This window comes from Haliotis cracherodii, unplaced genomic scaffold, assembly GCF_022045235.1.
Source record: "Haliotis cracherodii isolate W230 unplaced genomic scaffold, xgHalCrac1.p SCAF_9, whole genome shotgun sequence".
Lineage (NCBI taxonomy): Eukaryota > Metazoa > Mollusca > Gastropoda > Lepetellida > Haliotidae > Haliotis > Haliotis cracherodii.
This window is the reverse complement of record NW_027266343.1, coordinates 38374452-38391777: the sequence shown is the minus strand read 5'-3', so window position 1 is coordinate 38391777 and position 17326 is coordinate 38374452. Positions and strand designations below refer to the sequence as shown.

At 41.6% G+C, this 17326-nt stretch overlaps 1 protein-coding gene across 1 annotated transcript; it reads left to right on the top strand.

Moving 5' to 3' along the window:
- Positions 1-11799: 11799 nt before the first annotated feature.
- LOC139453015 (baculoviral IAP repeat-containing protein 7-A-like) lies at positions 11800-16723 on the top strand. The gene is made up of 2 exons (XM_071234640.1): positions 11800-12576; positions 15000-16723. Exons 1-2 carry the CDS (start codon positions 11819-11821, stop codon positions 15676-15678), a joined length of 1437 nt encoding a protein of 478 aa, XP_071090741.1. The 5' UTR covers positions 11800-11818; the 3' UTR covers positions 15679-16723.
- The last annotated feature ends 603 nt before the right edge of the window (positions 16724-17326 follow it).

The window sequence follows — 17326 nt, the reverse complement described above, 5'->3', positions numbered from 1 at the left end:
CCTCTTTCTGGATGATATATATTTATTTATTTATTTATTTATTCCTCAGCTTTGCCGGTGGGTTAGGATGCGGTCACCATTCCGCGAACACCTGGTCACTATTTCATCTTGAATCATAAACACATGCTCATGACGTAGTCGGAATCGTACACTGGACTCAATATGGAGATTCCTTATGGAATGCATTTTGACAAATGTATCTACAGAATGGTTGAACACTTCATTTTCTAAGAACATTCATGATTTCAAGTGAAATATAAGAACACAAATACTTTGTGTTGCTGTTGGCGTTGTGTATAGTCAGACATACACTGGCTCGACTGCAACGGTGGCATGGACGTCACCATGGACCCTCGTGATAGATCTACGAGGTAATCAAATTTAGACGGTTAAAGAACTTTAAACCTATACATTCTATGGGGAAAGCGAAACATTATGCACCTTATAACCTTGCCGTATCGGGACAGGTGGCTGTAATAAGTGGCGATGTTGCCAAGAGGAAACAGAATTGGAACTTGCCCTTCCAGTCACAACCCACTGTCATCCAGAGTGTGACTGCCAACGTATTTAGTGTTGTTCCCACTGGCAAGGCATCCAATAACATGATCATCGTCATAAGCATTAACACAACTACGATGTAAATGATATATCTAATAATGACACCTATAAGGCCAGTATTTTAACTGAGGAAGACATTTGCCCAAACCACGCATAAATACTATCAACATTTAACAGGCAGACAACATTAAAATCTGAAGACATGTCCGTACAGTTTTGTACTGGATTGCAAAGCTCCATAAACATAAACGAACACAGCGAGATAATTTATATCAAATTGCAAGGCTGATGTACCACCAAATCTCTGTCTCACATTTAACCATAATACTTAATACAACGGAGGAAGGACTTTCTGTATTTGACAGTCAACGTTAGAAACTGGCTTAAGTCCTATAGTCAGACTGCCCAATAATTATGGTATCATAAGGACTAGCAGAAATTTGCCATTTATAAGGGGTTTGCTATATGTTATCATAATTAGGATTAGTGGACTGAAACTGGCAGTTTCTAAGTTAATCGCTGACAGTGGTTCATAAATATATGCCCAGGATATAGTCGACAATTGACTGTTTTTGGCAGAGATTTCTTATGAAGGTCGAAAGGGTTTTCTCGCTTTTATTTATATTCAGAGAAAGTATTTGAGACAAGTGGAATTAATACCAAGTTGCTTCTAAAAACACAAGGATTTACAATCATAGAAATTTTAACAAAACATTTGTTTTTTTCAACTTTGTAACAACAATCAGACCCGAAAAACTTTAGGAAAAACGTCATTCTTATTACATGGGGCTAAGCATCTTGACCATAGATATAGTTTAATTTCTATTTCAAAAGGTTCAGGACAATTTGTCAAAAATGAAACTAAATGTCATCTGAAGTTTACTGAGAAAACAAAATGTGAAATGCTGGACTTCCTCAATACATTTAGTCAAGAAGTAGGCATCCCCATGGGCACCAGTTGAGCTATTCTCGGATTGGCAAAATCAAAACAAGTGAATTTGGCCAAGATCTTTAAGGTGGGATTCCCTTCACCCTCGTGAACGACAAATAAACGAAGTAAGGGCAGGATTTATGGATGAACAACTTCTTTATTACAATTAAGAGCGACGTTTCGGCGTAGATTCTTACACTGTTATCAAGTAAGTGCTTCTTAATGCCCATCAAAGAAGTTAAAAAATAAACGAGACCAGCAAAACAACCTCATCTGTTTCATGTTCAGATCTATGCAGAGTGACAAAAGAAAATGTATGACAAGAAGGATGAATTCAACTTTCCAAAAGTCAACTTACCGTTTATGCCAAGCATTATTCCAGCAGCTTTATGCAACTCTTGTTCAAAAGTTGTTTGATCAGGGTTACAATATTCAAGGCCTTGAAAGTTTTCAAAAGCTGTCATGTTAGATATTTCCAAATTTGACGTATCAGTGGCCAAATGATGTCCTATCAAAGTCCCTATTTTGACCATATGTTCCCGTTTTTGTTCAGGTGAACAATTGACTTGCCTTTGCATGTGTTTGTGACGGGTGCCACCGGTGGGGCAGGATACGCTCACATTTTCGCGAACACCTGGTATCATTACTATTTGACAGTGGTTCATAAACACATGCTCATGTTGTAGTCGGTATTGTACAATCGACTCTGCTTTATTCAGATATTTCTATTGGATATGGAAATGGTTTTGTCGCTATATTATTATTATTATTATTATGGCAATGGATTTGTGACTTTATTGGTTGCTGATGTACATGACGTATCTTAAATGACTGTTTTGCAAGTTCCTCATTATCTAACGGTATCATACACAAATGAATGATGTTAACACGTAGGCGATCGCCGTTTTGCTCCTGTCGAAAGATGTAATATTTATTCTGTCTATTTATTAGCTTATTTTACGCAGTAGTAGCATTGTAGTGTGTGAACTCGGGTTTATGTGTGTTTGTTTTTTGTTTAAAGCCGCACTCGGCAATATTCCATATAATATCGAGTCTGGACCAGACAATCCAGTGATTCGATTCACGCAATTGAGATACGATAACATGCATTAACCAAGTCAGCAAGCCTGACCACCCGATCCCGTTAGTCGCCTCTTACGACAAACACAATCGCCTTTTACCGCAAGCATGGGTTGCTGAAGACCTATTCTAAACCAAATCTTCAGGGGTGTCTCGGGTGTATGAATATTTTTATACCACGATTATATTCGATCAAACAGTTCCATGAATCAATCTTCAGAAACGATTACATGGAGATTTATTGCCAATCTAAGGGATTTCTATGAATTATATTTCTATGATGTATGAATGTAGGTGTGAATTGTCAGTGATATTTCTTTCTTGCCAGATTGGCATTTTGCCTTTAAAAGATAAGTAGACTGGTTGTGGGATTTAGATATCCTTATCGTAAGGACATACTTCAGGTGACATTTAATAGCACCGTGGGAGACGTATGTGTGTCCTAATAATAAAGCTTACGTGAACGTTTTGGAAGGAATACCTTCTACATGTTTAACCAAACGCTGTGAGCCCGATGTTGTCTCGAAACAGTTTTATTGAAGTAAAACTCTATTCACACTTGAACTTTAGGGTTATACTTTTGCCGATGCGACTTTCGTATTTTGACTCTCCCACGGAGGTACAGGGATACACAATGCGTTTCTCATAGACTGGGTTAAATATCTCAAGAAGGCATATGTAAAATACAACCATTGCATAACAATGTGTTAGCTTTTAAGTGGAGTGGAGTATATATTTTATGAGTAGCTATTAACATGTATTTGCTTGAATCATTCAGATAACATATTCGTATTACTAACAGATTTAAAGTACTTAAATAACAATCAAAACAACAACAATATATACCCTATAATAAACGTAACGCAAAAGTAGTAAAATCATTGCCGACCAATTCAGCGTATTCAGACACGGTATTCACACATCCAGCGTATTCAGACACGGTATTCACACGTCCAGCGTATTCAGACACGGTATTCACAAGTCCAGCGTATTCAGAGACGGTATTCACATGTCCGGCAATTAAGACACGGTATTCACACGTCCAGCGTATTCAGACACGGTATTCACATGTCCAGCGTATTAAGACGCGGTATTCAGACGTCCAGCGTATTCAGACACGGTATTCACACGTCCAGCGTATTCAGACACGGCATTCGCATGTCCAGCGTATTTAGACACGTTATTCACACGTCCAGCGTATTCAGACACGGTGTTCACACGTCCAGCGTATTCCGACACGCTATTCGCATGTCCGGCGTATTCTATTCGCATGTCCAGTGTATTCAGACACGGTATTCACATGTCCGGCGTATTCAGACACAGTATTCACACGTCCAGCGTATTCAGACGCGGTATTCACACGTCCAGTGTATTAAAACACGGTATTCACACGTCCAGCGTATTAAGACGCGGTATTCACACGTCAAGCGTATTAAGACACGGTATTCACACGTCCAGCGTATTCAGACACGGTATTCACACGTCCAGCGTATTCAGACACGGTATTCACATATCCGGCGTATTCAGAGACGGTATTCACACGTCCAGAGAATTCAGACACGGTATTCACACGTCCAGCGTATTAAGACACGGTATTCACACGTCCAGCGTATTAAGACACGGTATTCACACGCCAAGCGTATCAAGACACGGTATTCACACGTCAAGCGTATTCAGACACGGTATTCACACGTCCAGCGTATTAAGACGCGGTATTCACACGTCCAGCGTATTCAGACACGGTATTCAAACGTCCAGCGTATTAAGACGCGGTATTCACACGTCCAGCGTATTCAGACACGGTATTCACACGTCCGGCGTATTAAGACGCGGTTTTCACACGTCCAGCGTATTCAGACGCGGTATTCACACGTCCAGCGTATTAAGACAAGGTATTCACACGTCCAGCGTATTAAGACGCGGTATTCACACGTCAAGCGTATTCAGACACGGTATTTACACTTCCGGCGTATTCAGACACGGCATTCGCATGTCCGGCGTATTCTATTCGCATGTCCGGCGTATTCAGACGCGGTATTCACACGTCCAGCGTATTAGACACGGCATTCGCATGTCCGGCGTATTCTATTCGCATGTCCGGCGTATTCAGACGCGGTATTCGCAGCTCCTCAGGTACCAGGCATTCCTAAAATAAAATAACAAAGTATGGTTTCTTCATCACTACAAGGGGGGTACGGGTGGCCCAGTCGTCTAAGGCGCCGCGATTCGCTGTGCCAGAAACCTATGATTGTGGGTTCGAATCCCGGTTCTCCCCGATTATGTTTCTACGTTTGTCAGCACCATACCTGTGTTCGTGGGTTTCACCGAAGTGGTAAACGTCTGAGACCTGCATCACTTCAGGCTTTCCTCCCACATTAAGCTGGCACGCCGTGATATAACTGGAATACTGTTAAAAGCGGCGTTAAACCCAACTCACCACTCACGGCTCGCTTCTCTAGATAACAGTAATATGGTCGAACATTTCTATTTAACGACTATGGCTGCTTTGTGTTTGCATTATTACGGATTTGGGATTAAGACTTTTTAAAGATATTTTATGAAAGCACTGTCATGACATTATGTTCTAAACTCATATGAAAAATAAAGTTACAAATGTAATAATAAACAATCCTGACGAGCTTCTTAGTAATGAATCTCAAAATTATGAATAACGTCCTGGAAATGGTAATGTTAAGGAAAGTGCACAGGTAACTGTGCATTCGTTACAAATATGAATCAGCGACGCTAGCGAGAATCAACATTTGGAACGAATATCAGTAACAAAATAATTTCTGGTGTCCCCTGCCGTGATATTGCTGGGATATTGCTAAAAGCGGCGTAAAACCATACTCACTCAGTCAGTAACACAATACTGCTAAATGATATTTAAAATACAACCAGAAAGTTAACATATTTAATAAATATATATGAAGATAAATACAACACAATATCCTGCCCGGAAATGTCATGCAGTATATTCGTCATACATGATAATCTTTAACTTCGTGCATTGACATCCATGCTGCTAACCCTTTATTCGCGCTCCACGCGTGCGTGCGTGCGTGCGTGCGTGCGTGCGTGCGTGCATTTTGTGGGATTAGATCACTGTAGCCAGTAAATTCGTGATCTATTGCATCAAATCAATGCATGAGCATGCAATAAACTGTGAATTCGTTACAGATAATCTACAGTTGAAACAATAGAATGACGTCACAGCTGTATTTTGACCAGCCTTGGTCCCTGCTAGACTTAGCCGATACTTAGGTTCATCACGATTTATTACGTGACTGCGTGTCTAAGTCGTTGTTCGAAATTTGCCTAATTTCCGAAGATTGTGTTCCGATATTACCTACTACTTACCAACCAACTGTTCAGTGTTGAACTCCCAAATATCTTAGCGTTGGATCTATTCAGGACAAACGATAGGAACCGTTGTCAGTTACCTACAATGGTTTCCGTTGGCTGTAACTGTCGATATTAGAATGAGTGCGTGAGTTTAAATTCGCATCGGCGAAATTCTAGCCTCACTAATACCATACGACGGTTTGTTTGTTTGTTGTTTAACGCCGCACTCAGCAATAGTCCAGCTATATGACGGCGGTCTGCAAATAATTGTGTCAGGACCAGACAATCCAGTTATTGATATCATGAGCATCGATTCATGTAATTGGGATACGATGACATGCATCAACCAAGTCAGCGAGCCTGACCACCCGATTCCGTTAGTCGCCTCTTACGACAAGCATAGTCGCCTTTTAGGGCAAGCATGGGTTGTTGAAGACCTATTCTACCTCGGATCTTCACTGGTTGACGACGGCCGGTAAACAAGCGAGTCTTGACCACACAAACCAATTCTTGTCAGGCTTTTGAACCTTGTCAACTAATAACTGTTGACATGTACATGATCCAAATTGAAACATAAACAAGTGAATTATTGTCTATTAATCATAAATCTTATTATGTGAAAACAATCAAGCCATGCTATCACCCTAAACAATCCTAAGGGTTGTATATTGACAACAATACGCATTCGTTCCACGTGTTGTATACATATAAACTTTCCATACGTTTTCGTGTTTTCCAGTGAACAATTGACTTGCCGTTGCATGTGTTTGTTACGGATGCCACCAGTGGAGCAGGATGGGTTCCCCTTTTCGCGAACACCTGGTATCATCACTAGTACACAGTGATTCATAAACGCATGCTTATGATATAGTCAGATTCGTACAATGGAATCTGTTTTGAAGTTTTCGTATGATTATGAAAAGGATTATGTCGCTTTTACTTACGAAGATACCATGGCACGGTGATGGCAAAAATAATCCATTTCATGGACCTCCTCGGCTGGGCAGTTTATCAGTGCTAGTGTATGCCACGCTATTATCTTGTCTTACGAACCTATGAAGATACGGGTTAGAAATGATCTTCAGCAACCCATGTTTGCCGACAGACGCGACTAACGGGTCCGGGTGGTCAGATTCGCATATCATCGTATCCCAATTGCGTAGATCGATGCTCGTGATGTCAATCACTGGATTATCTGATCCAGACTCGAGTATTTACAGACCGCCGTCATATAGCTGGACTAGTGGAGTCCGGCGTTAAACAACAAAATATTTAGTTACTAGTATTTGAGGTATGTCTATGAAAATAAGTATGACAGTGATGACAGGTCGTGTCTACCTGTGTAGGCTGTTAACCTGTCTGACTAATAATAACGCTTACGTGTCTGTTTGAGATACGGGGATCAACATGGGTAGGTTTCGTAACTGATATCATGTTGCTAACGTGTAGTAGATTGTTTACGTCAGCCCCTCTAAAATACCTGCTTTGACTGATTGTCTCTTTACAATTTGATACCCATTAGTGGAATAAATGTTCTTATAGCTATGACTGCATTGGAGATCTAGGTTACAGTTGGTCTTTATCACCCCATGATTGTCGTTAGAGACGACCAACGGGATCTGGTTATCTGTCTCACTGACTTGGTTGATTAGGAAGCATTCCTTTTGATTTTCCTAAAGGGCTACATGAGTGAGTGAGTGAGTGAGTATGGTTTTACACCGCTTTTAGCAATATTCCAGCAATATCACGGCGGGGGACACCAGAAATGGGCTTCACACATTGTACCCATGTCGGGAATCGAACCCGTGTCTTCGGCGTGACGAGCGAACGCTTTAACCACTAGGCTACCAGACCGCCCCCTAAAGGGCTACATGAATAAAATGTACTTAGAAGACGAGAATCGTGTTTGACTTGTACGTGATGCATAGACCTATATTAGAAAAAAGGTATATTAGTAAATACATCAGAAATGACAGTGCAGTAAACATATTCATAAATATTATGAACACTCCAAATACACAAACAATAAGTGATCTCTGTTTTTATGTGCAAAAAATAAGAAATATGTTCAATACCACGTATACCAAATATACCTACTTTCAAAGAATGCTTCATACGATATGTGTGTCTGAGCTATATATGTGTGTATGTTTGTGTCTGTATTTGACATCCTACTACTAATTGCACCTCTAAATACTTCTCCTACATACACGTGTGTGCGCGCGTGTGTGTGTGTGTGTGTGTGTGTGTGTGTGTGTGTGTGTGTGTGTGTGTATATATATATATATATACAGCTCATCTTTGGACTTTTGTATTTTATCTATCTAGTTATATCACGGCGTGTCAGCTGAATGTGGGAGGAAAGCCCGAAGTGATGCCGGTTTCAGACGTTTACCACTTCGGTAAAACCCACGATCACGGGTATAGTGCTGACAAACCTAGAAACATAATTGGGGCGAACCGGAATTCGAACCCACAATCATAGGTTTCTGGCGTGCCCAAGGGCGCAACTCTTCACAGCGAATCACGGCGCCTCAGACGACTGGGCCCACCCGTGCCCCCCTGTGAACAAGAAGGATGAGGTTAAAAATAACAACAACAAAAAGTAACACATACATTTGGTATGAGGGTGTGTATATGTGTGTATGTATAGTAGCGCTAAGAAATGAAACCTTTATATGTCTGTATTTGGGCCATTGGCCTCTATACTGAATAAATTGTCTTGTCTTGTAAGGGTGTGGGTTTGGGGTGTTTCGTAATGTATGGGGGTTGTGTGTGTCAGTTTGCCAAAATATGCCCAAAATAAATAGTTTGTTGGCAGTGTTAGTAAAATGAATAGTTTGTTGGCAGTGTTAGTAAAAATGAATAGTTTGTTGGCAGTGTTAGTAAAAAGATTGGTTTGTTGGCAGTGTTAGTAAAAATGAATAATTTATTTTTTAGAACATCCTCAAACGTCAAACATTTTGTGTTAATAGTAAAAATGAATAGATTGTTTGATGGTGCTCAGTGACTAAGTAGTGTGTTGGATATAGTTGTTGGAAAATAGATTGTTCTCAACACTGTCACGCCTATGAACGTCGCTATATCCATTGTGAGTGCAATAGTCTTGGACGCAACGTTAGTCCCCATCTCACCCCCCTTGCATGCACCTATTTGTTAGTACTTTCTGCTGATACGTGATGCCATTGTTAGCGGGTCACAGCTCAGTAACTTGTGTTCTTTATTTGAAACAAATCAATATTTGAAACATAACGTTCCTTCCGAACGCAACAGAAAGATACGGCCTGTCTTCAGACTAACATCTTGTCTCTGACATGAACATTATCTAACAGAAAAAAAAACAGTTGATAAATTATCTTTAAAAAATATAATAAAAAGAGGCTCTCTTCATTTTCAAATACGGCAGTAATCTTGGCTTGCCCACTGTTATAGACTTGCGTGGGCTTTGTTAGATATATTTGTTTCAGGATCCGTATGACAGACTTTTAAACGTCTCATGTTTGAATGAGATTAATTATGATTTGAAATCTCCCATCGACCATCAGATTCGGGCCTTCCCCAAATTTATGGTAGAATGAATCATAATACTAATCTAAAATAGCATCACTATGTTTATATATCCTTCCAAATAAATATATAATATCCTTGTCTATAGTCAACACAATGAGTTCATCGTATTGTGTTATTTTGAAACATGATTTTATGACAAATAATAACAAGTTTATCAACCCCAGCATAAAATATGCAATTATAACATTTACAAATTATTGCTGCATTTTCATTGGTCGGGAAAGGGTCACCTGACCTTCCTTAGAATACGGTACTGCCCCGAGATCCACCCTTCCGCGCAGCGATCAAAAGTAGTATTGACCTGCGTGATTAAGCATCGTAAGTGATTAAGATTATTTGAAAAAGGATTCCATTTATAATATTCAGTTGTATCGTATACCAATAAATCTATCCGTATCATGTTTGTGTTTCCCATTGGACTGCAGACTATGTAGATATGATAGATAATATAACCCATATAGGCCGATTGCCTGGGATGTCTTTACGCCATGTGTGAATGTTTAAGGAAATGTATCATGGCTGAGATATTGCCGGTGTGACGTAAAACATAAACTCGCTCATTTTAAAAAAATGTAGCAACTCCGACAAACTGCTTAATTGCCACAATGTCAGAGGTCCGCCAGGATGACCTTTAACAACTACTAACACCACATGATTATAATTTGAAGTTAATGAGTTTTGAGATTTAATGATGACGAGAAGGTAATAACGACATCAATAAAATCATCAAGAAGAAAGGATGCTGTTTGGTATTGCATTGTAGGCACTATGTTAACAAAGTGATTTACACTCTGTCTCTCCTCTGTCTCTCTCACTCTCTCTCACACTGTGTCTCGCTCACTCTGTTTGTCACTAACTGTCTCTCACTCTGTGTCTCACTTACTCTCTGTGTGTCTCTATGTGTCTCTCTCTGTCTCTCACTAACTCTCTCTCACTCTGTGTCTCACTTACTCTCTGTGTGTCTCTGTGTCTCTCACTCACTCTCTCTCTCACTCTGTGTCTCACTTACTCTCTGTGTGTCTCTCACTCACTCTCTCTCTCACTCTGTGTCTCACTTACTCTCTGTGTGTCTCTGTGTGTCTCTCACTAACTCTCTCTCACTCTGTGTCTCACTTACTCTCTGTGTGTTTCTGTGTGTCTCTCACTAACTCTCTCTCTCACTCTGTGTCTCACTTACTCTCTGTGTGTCTCTCACTCACTCTCTCTCACTCTGTATCTCACTTACACTCTGTGTGTCTCTGTGTGTCTCTCACTCACTCTTTCTCTCACTCTGTGTCTTACTTACTCTCTGTGTGTCTCTGTGTGTCTCTCACTCACTCTCTCTCACTCTGTGTCTCACTTACTCTCTGTGTGTCTCTGTGTGTCTCTCACTAACTCTCATTCTCACTCTGTGTCTCACTTACTCTCTGTGTGTCTCTGTGTGTCTCTCACTCACTCTCTCTCACTCTGTGTCTCACTTACTCTTTGTGTGTCTCTATGCGTCTCTCACTAACTCTTTCTCACTCTGTGTCTCACTTACTCTCTGTGTGTCTCTGTGTGTCTCTCACTAACTCTCATTCTCACTCTGTGTCTCACTTACTCTCTGTGTGTCTCTGTGTGTCTCTCACTCACTCTTTCTCACTCTGTGTCTCACTTACTCTCTGTGTGTCTCTCACTCACTCTCTCTCTCACTCTGTGTCTCACTTACTCTCTGTGTGTCTCTCACTCACTCTCTCTCACTCTGTGTCTCACTTACTCTCTGTGTGTCTCTGTGTGTCTCTCACTCACTCTCTCTCACTCTGTGTCTCACTTACTCTGTGTGTCTCTCACTCACTCTCTCTCACTCTGTCTCACTTACTCTCTGTGTGTCTCTGTGTGTCTCTCATTAACTCTCTCTCTCACTCTGTGTCTCACTCTCTGTGTGTCTCTCACTCACTCTCTCTCACTCTGTCTCACTTACTCTCTGTGTGTCTCTGTGTGTCTCTCATTAACTCTCTCTCTCACTCTGTGTCTCACTTACTCTCTGTGTGTCTCTGTGTGTCTCTCACTCACTCTCTCTCTCACTCTGTGTCTCACTTACTCTCTGTGTGTCTCTCACTCACTCTCTCTCACTCTGTCTCACTTACTCTCTGTGTGTCTCTGTGTGTCTCTCATTAACTCTCTCTCTCTCACTCTGTGTCTCACTTACTCTCTGTGTGTCTCTGTGTGTCTCTCACTCACTCTCTCTCTCTCTCTCTGTCTCCCTCTCTGACTCGCTCCATATCCCTCGAGCCTTAAAGGGGAATCCCCTTGTACGTATAAATAGCAATCTCATAATCTGCCTTGTCGCTGTCGGCTTCGGACGCGCTGTTACACATGCTGCGATATATTCAGTGTTACTGTGAACATATTATCTTAAACAATGTGATTCTCTACATATTTGTGTGTGTTAATACTCTGCTGTCAATGGCCAGAATGGACATGAAGTCGGAACGGTGTAGACTGGGGACGTTCTCAAGATGGGCGTATGGATCTATACAACGATCCGTCGACCTTGCAGCAAACGGACTGTTTTATACGGGCTATCTAGATAAGGTACAGTGTGCTTTCTGTCATGGTGTGTTGAAAAAATGGCAAAAGTCGGACATTCCATTCGATGAGCATACAAGACACTTTCCTCACTGCAGGTTCATTCGGGGACTTAATGCTGGTAATATTCCTATGGGTTGTGATGTACGTGTACCGTTATACCACACAAACCAGCCTCATCATCAATGCAGAACTATATCAGCTAATACATCATTAAGTGCGCAATCATACGACAAACCCGTCGGTAACGCAGATTTAACAGTTGAAGATAATCGTCTAAGGACATTTATCAACTGGCCACTTCACCTACCTCAAACCCCTAAGACACTGTCAGAAGCTGGGTTCTATCATACGCCATGCGTTGAGAAGCCTGACCGCGTCCAGTGTGCTTATTGTAAAGTAAAGTTGTATAATTGGTTAGACGACGATGACCCTTGGATGACCCATGCACAGAACTCTCCATCTTGTCTCTACATCAAACTGTGTATGGGTGCCGATGTTGTGAATGATTTGCCGAATCAGGGAACTATTAAAGCTTCAAACAGGTTTGTCATTAGTATATTCTTAACGAAAACAGTATCTGATTAACAGTCGGACTTATAGCACGGTCCCCATTAGATTCCGGGGGAGCATCGCTCCCAGCATGCTTATCGTAAAGGCCAATTAAAGAGGTGCAAGACATGCTTTCCCTTTCGCGAACACCTGGTGTCATTACTGGTTTTCAGTAATCCATCATATAATGTTAACCGCTATTTTGCCTTTAAGGCCAATGGAATCTATTTAGGCGGATAATCGAGACTGGTTATTCTCTGGCGTTGACGCTTTATATTTACAACGTCCTAGCTGGGTCATTGTGTTCAATGATAATTTGGGTCGATGCTCACGCTGTCAACCACCGGTTTGTCTGACCTAAACTTAATAATGTGGGTATTGCTGACTGCTGTCTGCGGCGTAAACCAACATTCACCTAACTCACTCACTCTTTAGCACGGATGATAAATCATCTATCAAACGATAGCTTTAAAATGAAAGTTAATAATTGTGATATATGTTGCAAATTTGCAAGAAAGAGTAAGCGGCTTTACATCTCGTGTACCCTGTCTCAAGACTTTATTCCTCGTTGATCAACTTTGCAATGAAGAATGTGACAGCTGAAGACTCGTGTACCCAAACTGTAGGCTATGTTGACGTCCTATGGGATGGTAGTTGTTCTATTAAACATTTGACATGTTGAGCAGAAAACTTTCCAGGCACAAAACATCAGTTTATAATACAGTAAACCTCGGTTATAACGAACTCAAAGGGACTTCTAATTTAAGTTCGTTATAACCGTAGTTCGTTATAAGCATATACACAGCATAACTACAGCAAATAGTCGGGACCAAAAAGTAAGTTCGTTATATCCGTCAGTTCGTTATAAGCGAGTTCGTTATAACCGTAGTTGACTGTATAACAAAACAGAGCACACGAAGGTAATAATAGGTGCACTGTAAAACATACATATAGCACTGCCGTAACCTACATTAACATGAAATGACTAGTAATGCACACATTGATGCACTATCAAATAAGGCAATGGATTATACAAGTCGGTTGAGATGACATAAAGCCTATTTTCACTTTGCATTCACCAATGCAACCAACGTGGCGCTATTTTGAGCCGTGTTCCTGGGGAGAGATGATGTGTCCTTGACTTCCCTGTAAATGTATAGCACAGTGGTTGAAGTTGAGCACAGGGTCTAAACTGATAGCTTGTCAAAGCTCCGGATTATATTCCCAAATTAGCAACTGAGTGCAACCCATTTTGGATGCACCATGCTGTAATATAGCTCGAATATTGGTAAAGGTGTACCTCAAACCGACAAAAACATTTCCACAGTCATTACAAATCTCCATTGTCCATGTCATGGGTGTATGGCTCTCACAACATCAATAATTGCATGTGTTTACCAACCCCAAACTCAAGCAGTGGTGTAGGGCTCCGTGCTTACAGTCATCAAGTTTCGGTGTTAGTTTGCTTTCCACCTCTTTAGCGCTTCATATATTCTTTACATTCGCTAAAAGGTCTGGAAACCGGTTTCTTAGCCAATTACAATGTGTCCTCTGTGATGCAAGCATCAATCCTGCATTTCCTTTTGTACTGTGAGATCGTAGTTCGGACAATGATAATCCGGACACACCCCATTCTGGACATTTATGGACCGCCTCCGTGGTCTAGTGGTAGAGCGTCCGCCCGGAGAGCGGAAGGTCCGGGGTTCGATCCCCGGCCGCGTCATACCAAAAGACGTTTAAAGATGGTACTTGTTGTTACCCTGTCTGGCGCTCGGCATTAAGGGGCTAAAACAAGGACTGGTCGGCTCGGAGTCAGTATACTGTGTCTGAGTGGGGTATTCATGTTAAACTGCGGCATGGTATCTCATTGAGCTAGCACTATAAATCGGCATCAGTCCGGACTAGTACAAGCAGCCACACAAACACACACACGTACATGCACGTCGCTATATAAGTGCAATAATCTTGGACGCGACGTTAAACCCAATTACACCTCACTTCACCTTGAATTGCATGAACAGTTGAGTGAGTGAGTGAGTTAGTTGTGTTTAACGCCGCTATGAACAGTATTTGGGTTATATCACAGCGTGACAGCTTAATGTAAGAGGAAAGCCAGAAGTGATGCAGGTCTTAGACGTTTACCGCTTCGGTGAAACTCACGAGCAGGTGTATGTGGCTGACAAACCTAGAAACATAATCGGGGCGAACCGGTCACTCATGGCAAATCTCAGGACCATACGTAATCTTCAATGAACCTGTTGAATGCTGTTGAAGTGTAAACCGTGAACCAGATAATGATGGACAGAAATATGCACAGACACTCCAAAGCCATCAACGTGGCTTGTTGTTGATGTCAAACAGCATTGAACGTAACACCTTCATCCCTGAATATTGCAGATGCACATTAATGTTTCAGCTGTAACAAAGATGAAGATGCCATCCAATCCAAGGTCCCTCCGAGTCCTCCTCCTTCACAAGCAAGGCGGACGATTCAGGATAATATCACTCATCATATGGAAAGTGAGTCGGTCCAGGCGGTACTAGAAATGGGCTTTAGCCAGGATCTCGTCGCGCAAACTGTAGAAACCTGCCTCAGGGAAGACGACGGTACCTTGCCCTCCGCCTCGGAACTGGCCTCAATGGTACTTGCCCTGGAGGAAGAACAAGCATCTCCAGGTCCTGCTCCTGCTCTACCTCAAACACCCTTACAGAGACTGGTGGCTTCTAGAACAGATGCACCTCAAACGACTCAACACGGAGTAATGGTAAATGGCACCAGACACATGGATCCTACTTATAATGCACTGACATCCCCCTCTCAGACACCTAATTCTCAACAATGCGTTATGAACATCAATGGAACAACACCAAAAAATCAGATGTGGCAACAATACAGAGATCCTGCTCAAAGACTACGCGAGGAAAACGTTCGTCTTAGTGATCGATATCTTTGTAAGATTTGTATGGAAAACCAGGTCAGGGTGACCTTCTTGCCCTGTGGCCATCTTGCCTGCTGTGGTTCCTGTTCATCATCTGTGTCCCTGTGTCCTATCTGTAGAATGAGTATCGACGATCATATCAATACGTATTACTGAAGGAAGACAAAGACAGAATCAGCCCAGGTAATGGACAGCTAGAGAAAGGGGAGTGTTCAGCATCAACATTGACGCCCAGGACAACAAATCGTTGGCGGTCCGATGCTTTGGGCTCTCCAGGTCGTGGAAGAAACGAAGAGGGATGCCACAAAGGCAGTTCATGGAATGAAGAAGAGCTCCTTTGTGGCGAAGGTGTACCAATGTGGGGTTTCCAGATGTCAGAAGCATCGCTTCTGTCGTATGCCCGAGGAAGAGGATACGGGAGCCTTAACAGACTGACAAAAAGTACCAGTTTCAGTGATATCGACAAAAGTGGAAGCAGTTACCATGATGGGGAAGATGATGAGGAGGAGAAAGCCTGAGACTAGGACAATATTATCGGACTCACACCATCACAAATGGTATTTAGTCAATTAACTTGTATAACAAAGAGAATACCTGCCAGTTTCTATTTTGAAACTATTTTGAACTGAAACGGAAGTCTGCCATAGTTAAGTTTGACAATTCCTGAAAAGGGAGGAGTGCTAGTCCTGTTTAAACAAATATCTTAATGTTACCCAAAATTCCCCGAAAAACAATTCTTTACTTCATATTGCTTCCAATTCGCATTAACAGCCAGATCCAAATCGAAGCAACAAATATTATTTTGCCATTACTCGCTACTTGTAAGAGCATAGTATGACACTATTTTGGATACCTTGGCATGCCATAATCTAATGCAGAATCTATAGAATTTATATCTGGCACATTCACCATATAGCAAATACTGAGCAATTTGCTGTCGAGATTTTCACCGCCTCTGTGGTCTAATGGTAGAGCATCCACCCGGAGAGCGGAAGGGCCGGGGTTCGATCCCCAGCCGCGTCATACCAAAAGACGTTAAAAGATGGTACTTGTTGTTACCCTGTCTGGCGCTCGGCATTAAGGGGCTAAAACAAGGACTGGTCGGCTCGGAGTCAGTATACTGTGTCTGAGTGGGGTATCCATGTTAAACTGCGGCATGGTATCTCAGTGTGCTAGCACTATAAATCGGCATCAGTCCGGACTAGTACAAGCAGCCAGACCTTAACTATCATATATGAAATATCCTTTAAAAAATTCATTGTTGGATTAAATCTATTTAATTGTCCCTCATATGCCTAATAAAACGTTTTAAATCACACGCAGTCCTATTATTATTACGAGTTGACATGTTACTAAGAATTAGGTTTGGTGAAATATTTGTGACCTATTGTGTTTATCTTAAAGTCGCCATCGCTGTCAACAATTCGGAGTGCGAACAGGGTCAATCGTAACGTCAAAGCGAATACTCTGACGCCATGATTTCCGCACGGGCAGGACAAGGCAACTTGCAAGTCAATCAGACAGATTGATTCTTTCACGAGAAATGCTACGTGCTCTGACTTAAGTATAAAATAAATCACCAGACTCTGGATGAAGATGAAGAGATGTAGGATGTGACATCATTTGTGTTATGTGCAGCAGAGATTGCCATAAGTGGGGGGTCGTTAGTGGCGGCAAATGAGTGAAACGCTCTTAAAATAGTGTATTGGCCTGATTGTAACATTGTAAGTGTGATTTAGAGTTACCTCCCTTGGCTATTGACAAACACAGGAAAGCTTGATCAATCGAGAAGTTTCGTAATGGG

Coding starts and splice junctions, on each gene's coding strand:
- LOC139453015 (XM_071234640.1), top strand. CDS start 11,819: ATGCTGCGATATATTCAGTGTTACTGTGAACATATTATCTTAAACAAT. Junction 12,577..14,999: donor ACTATTAAAGCTTCAAACAG/GTTTGTCATTAG, acceptor TTAATGTTTCAG/CTGTAACAAAGATGAAGATG.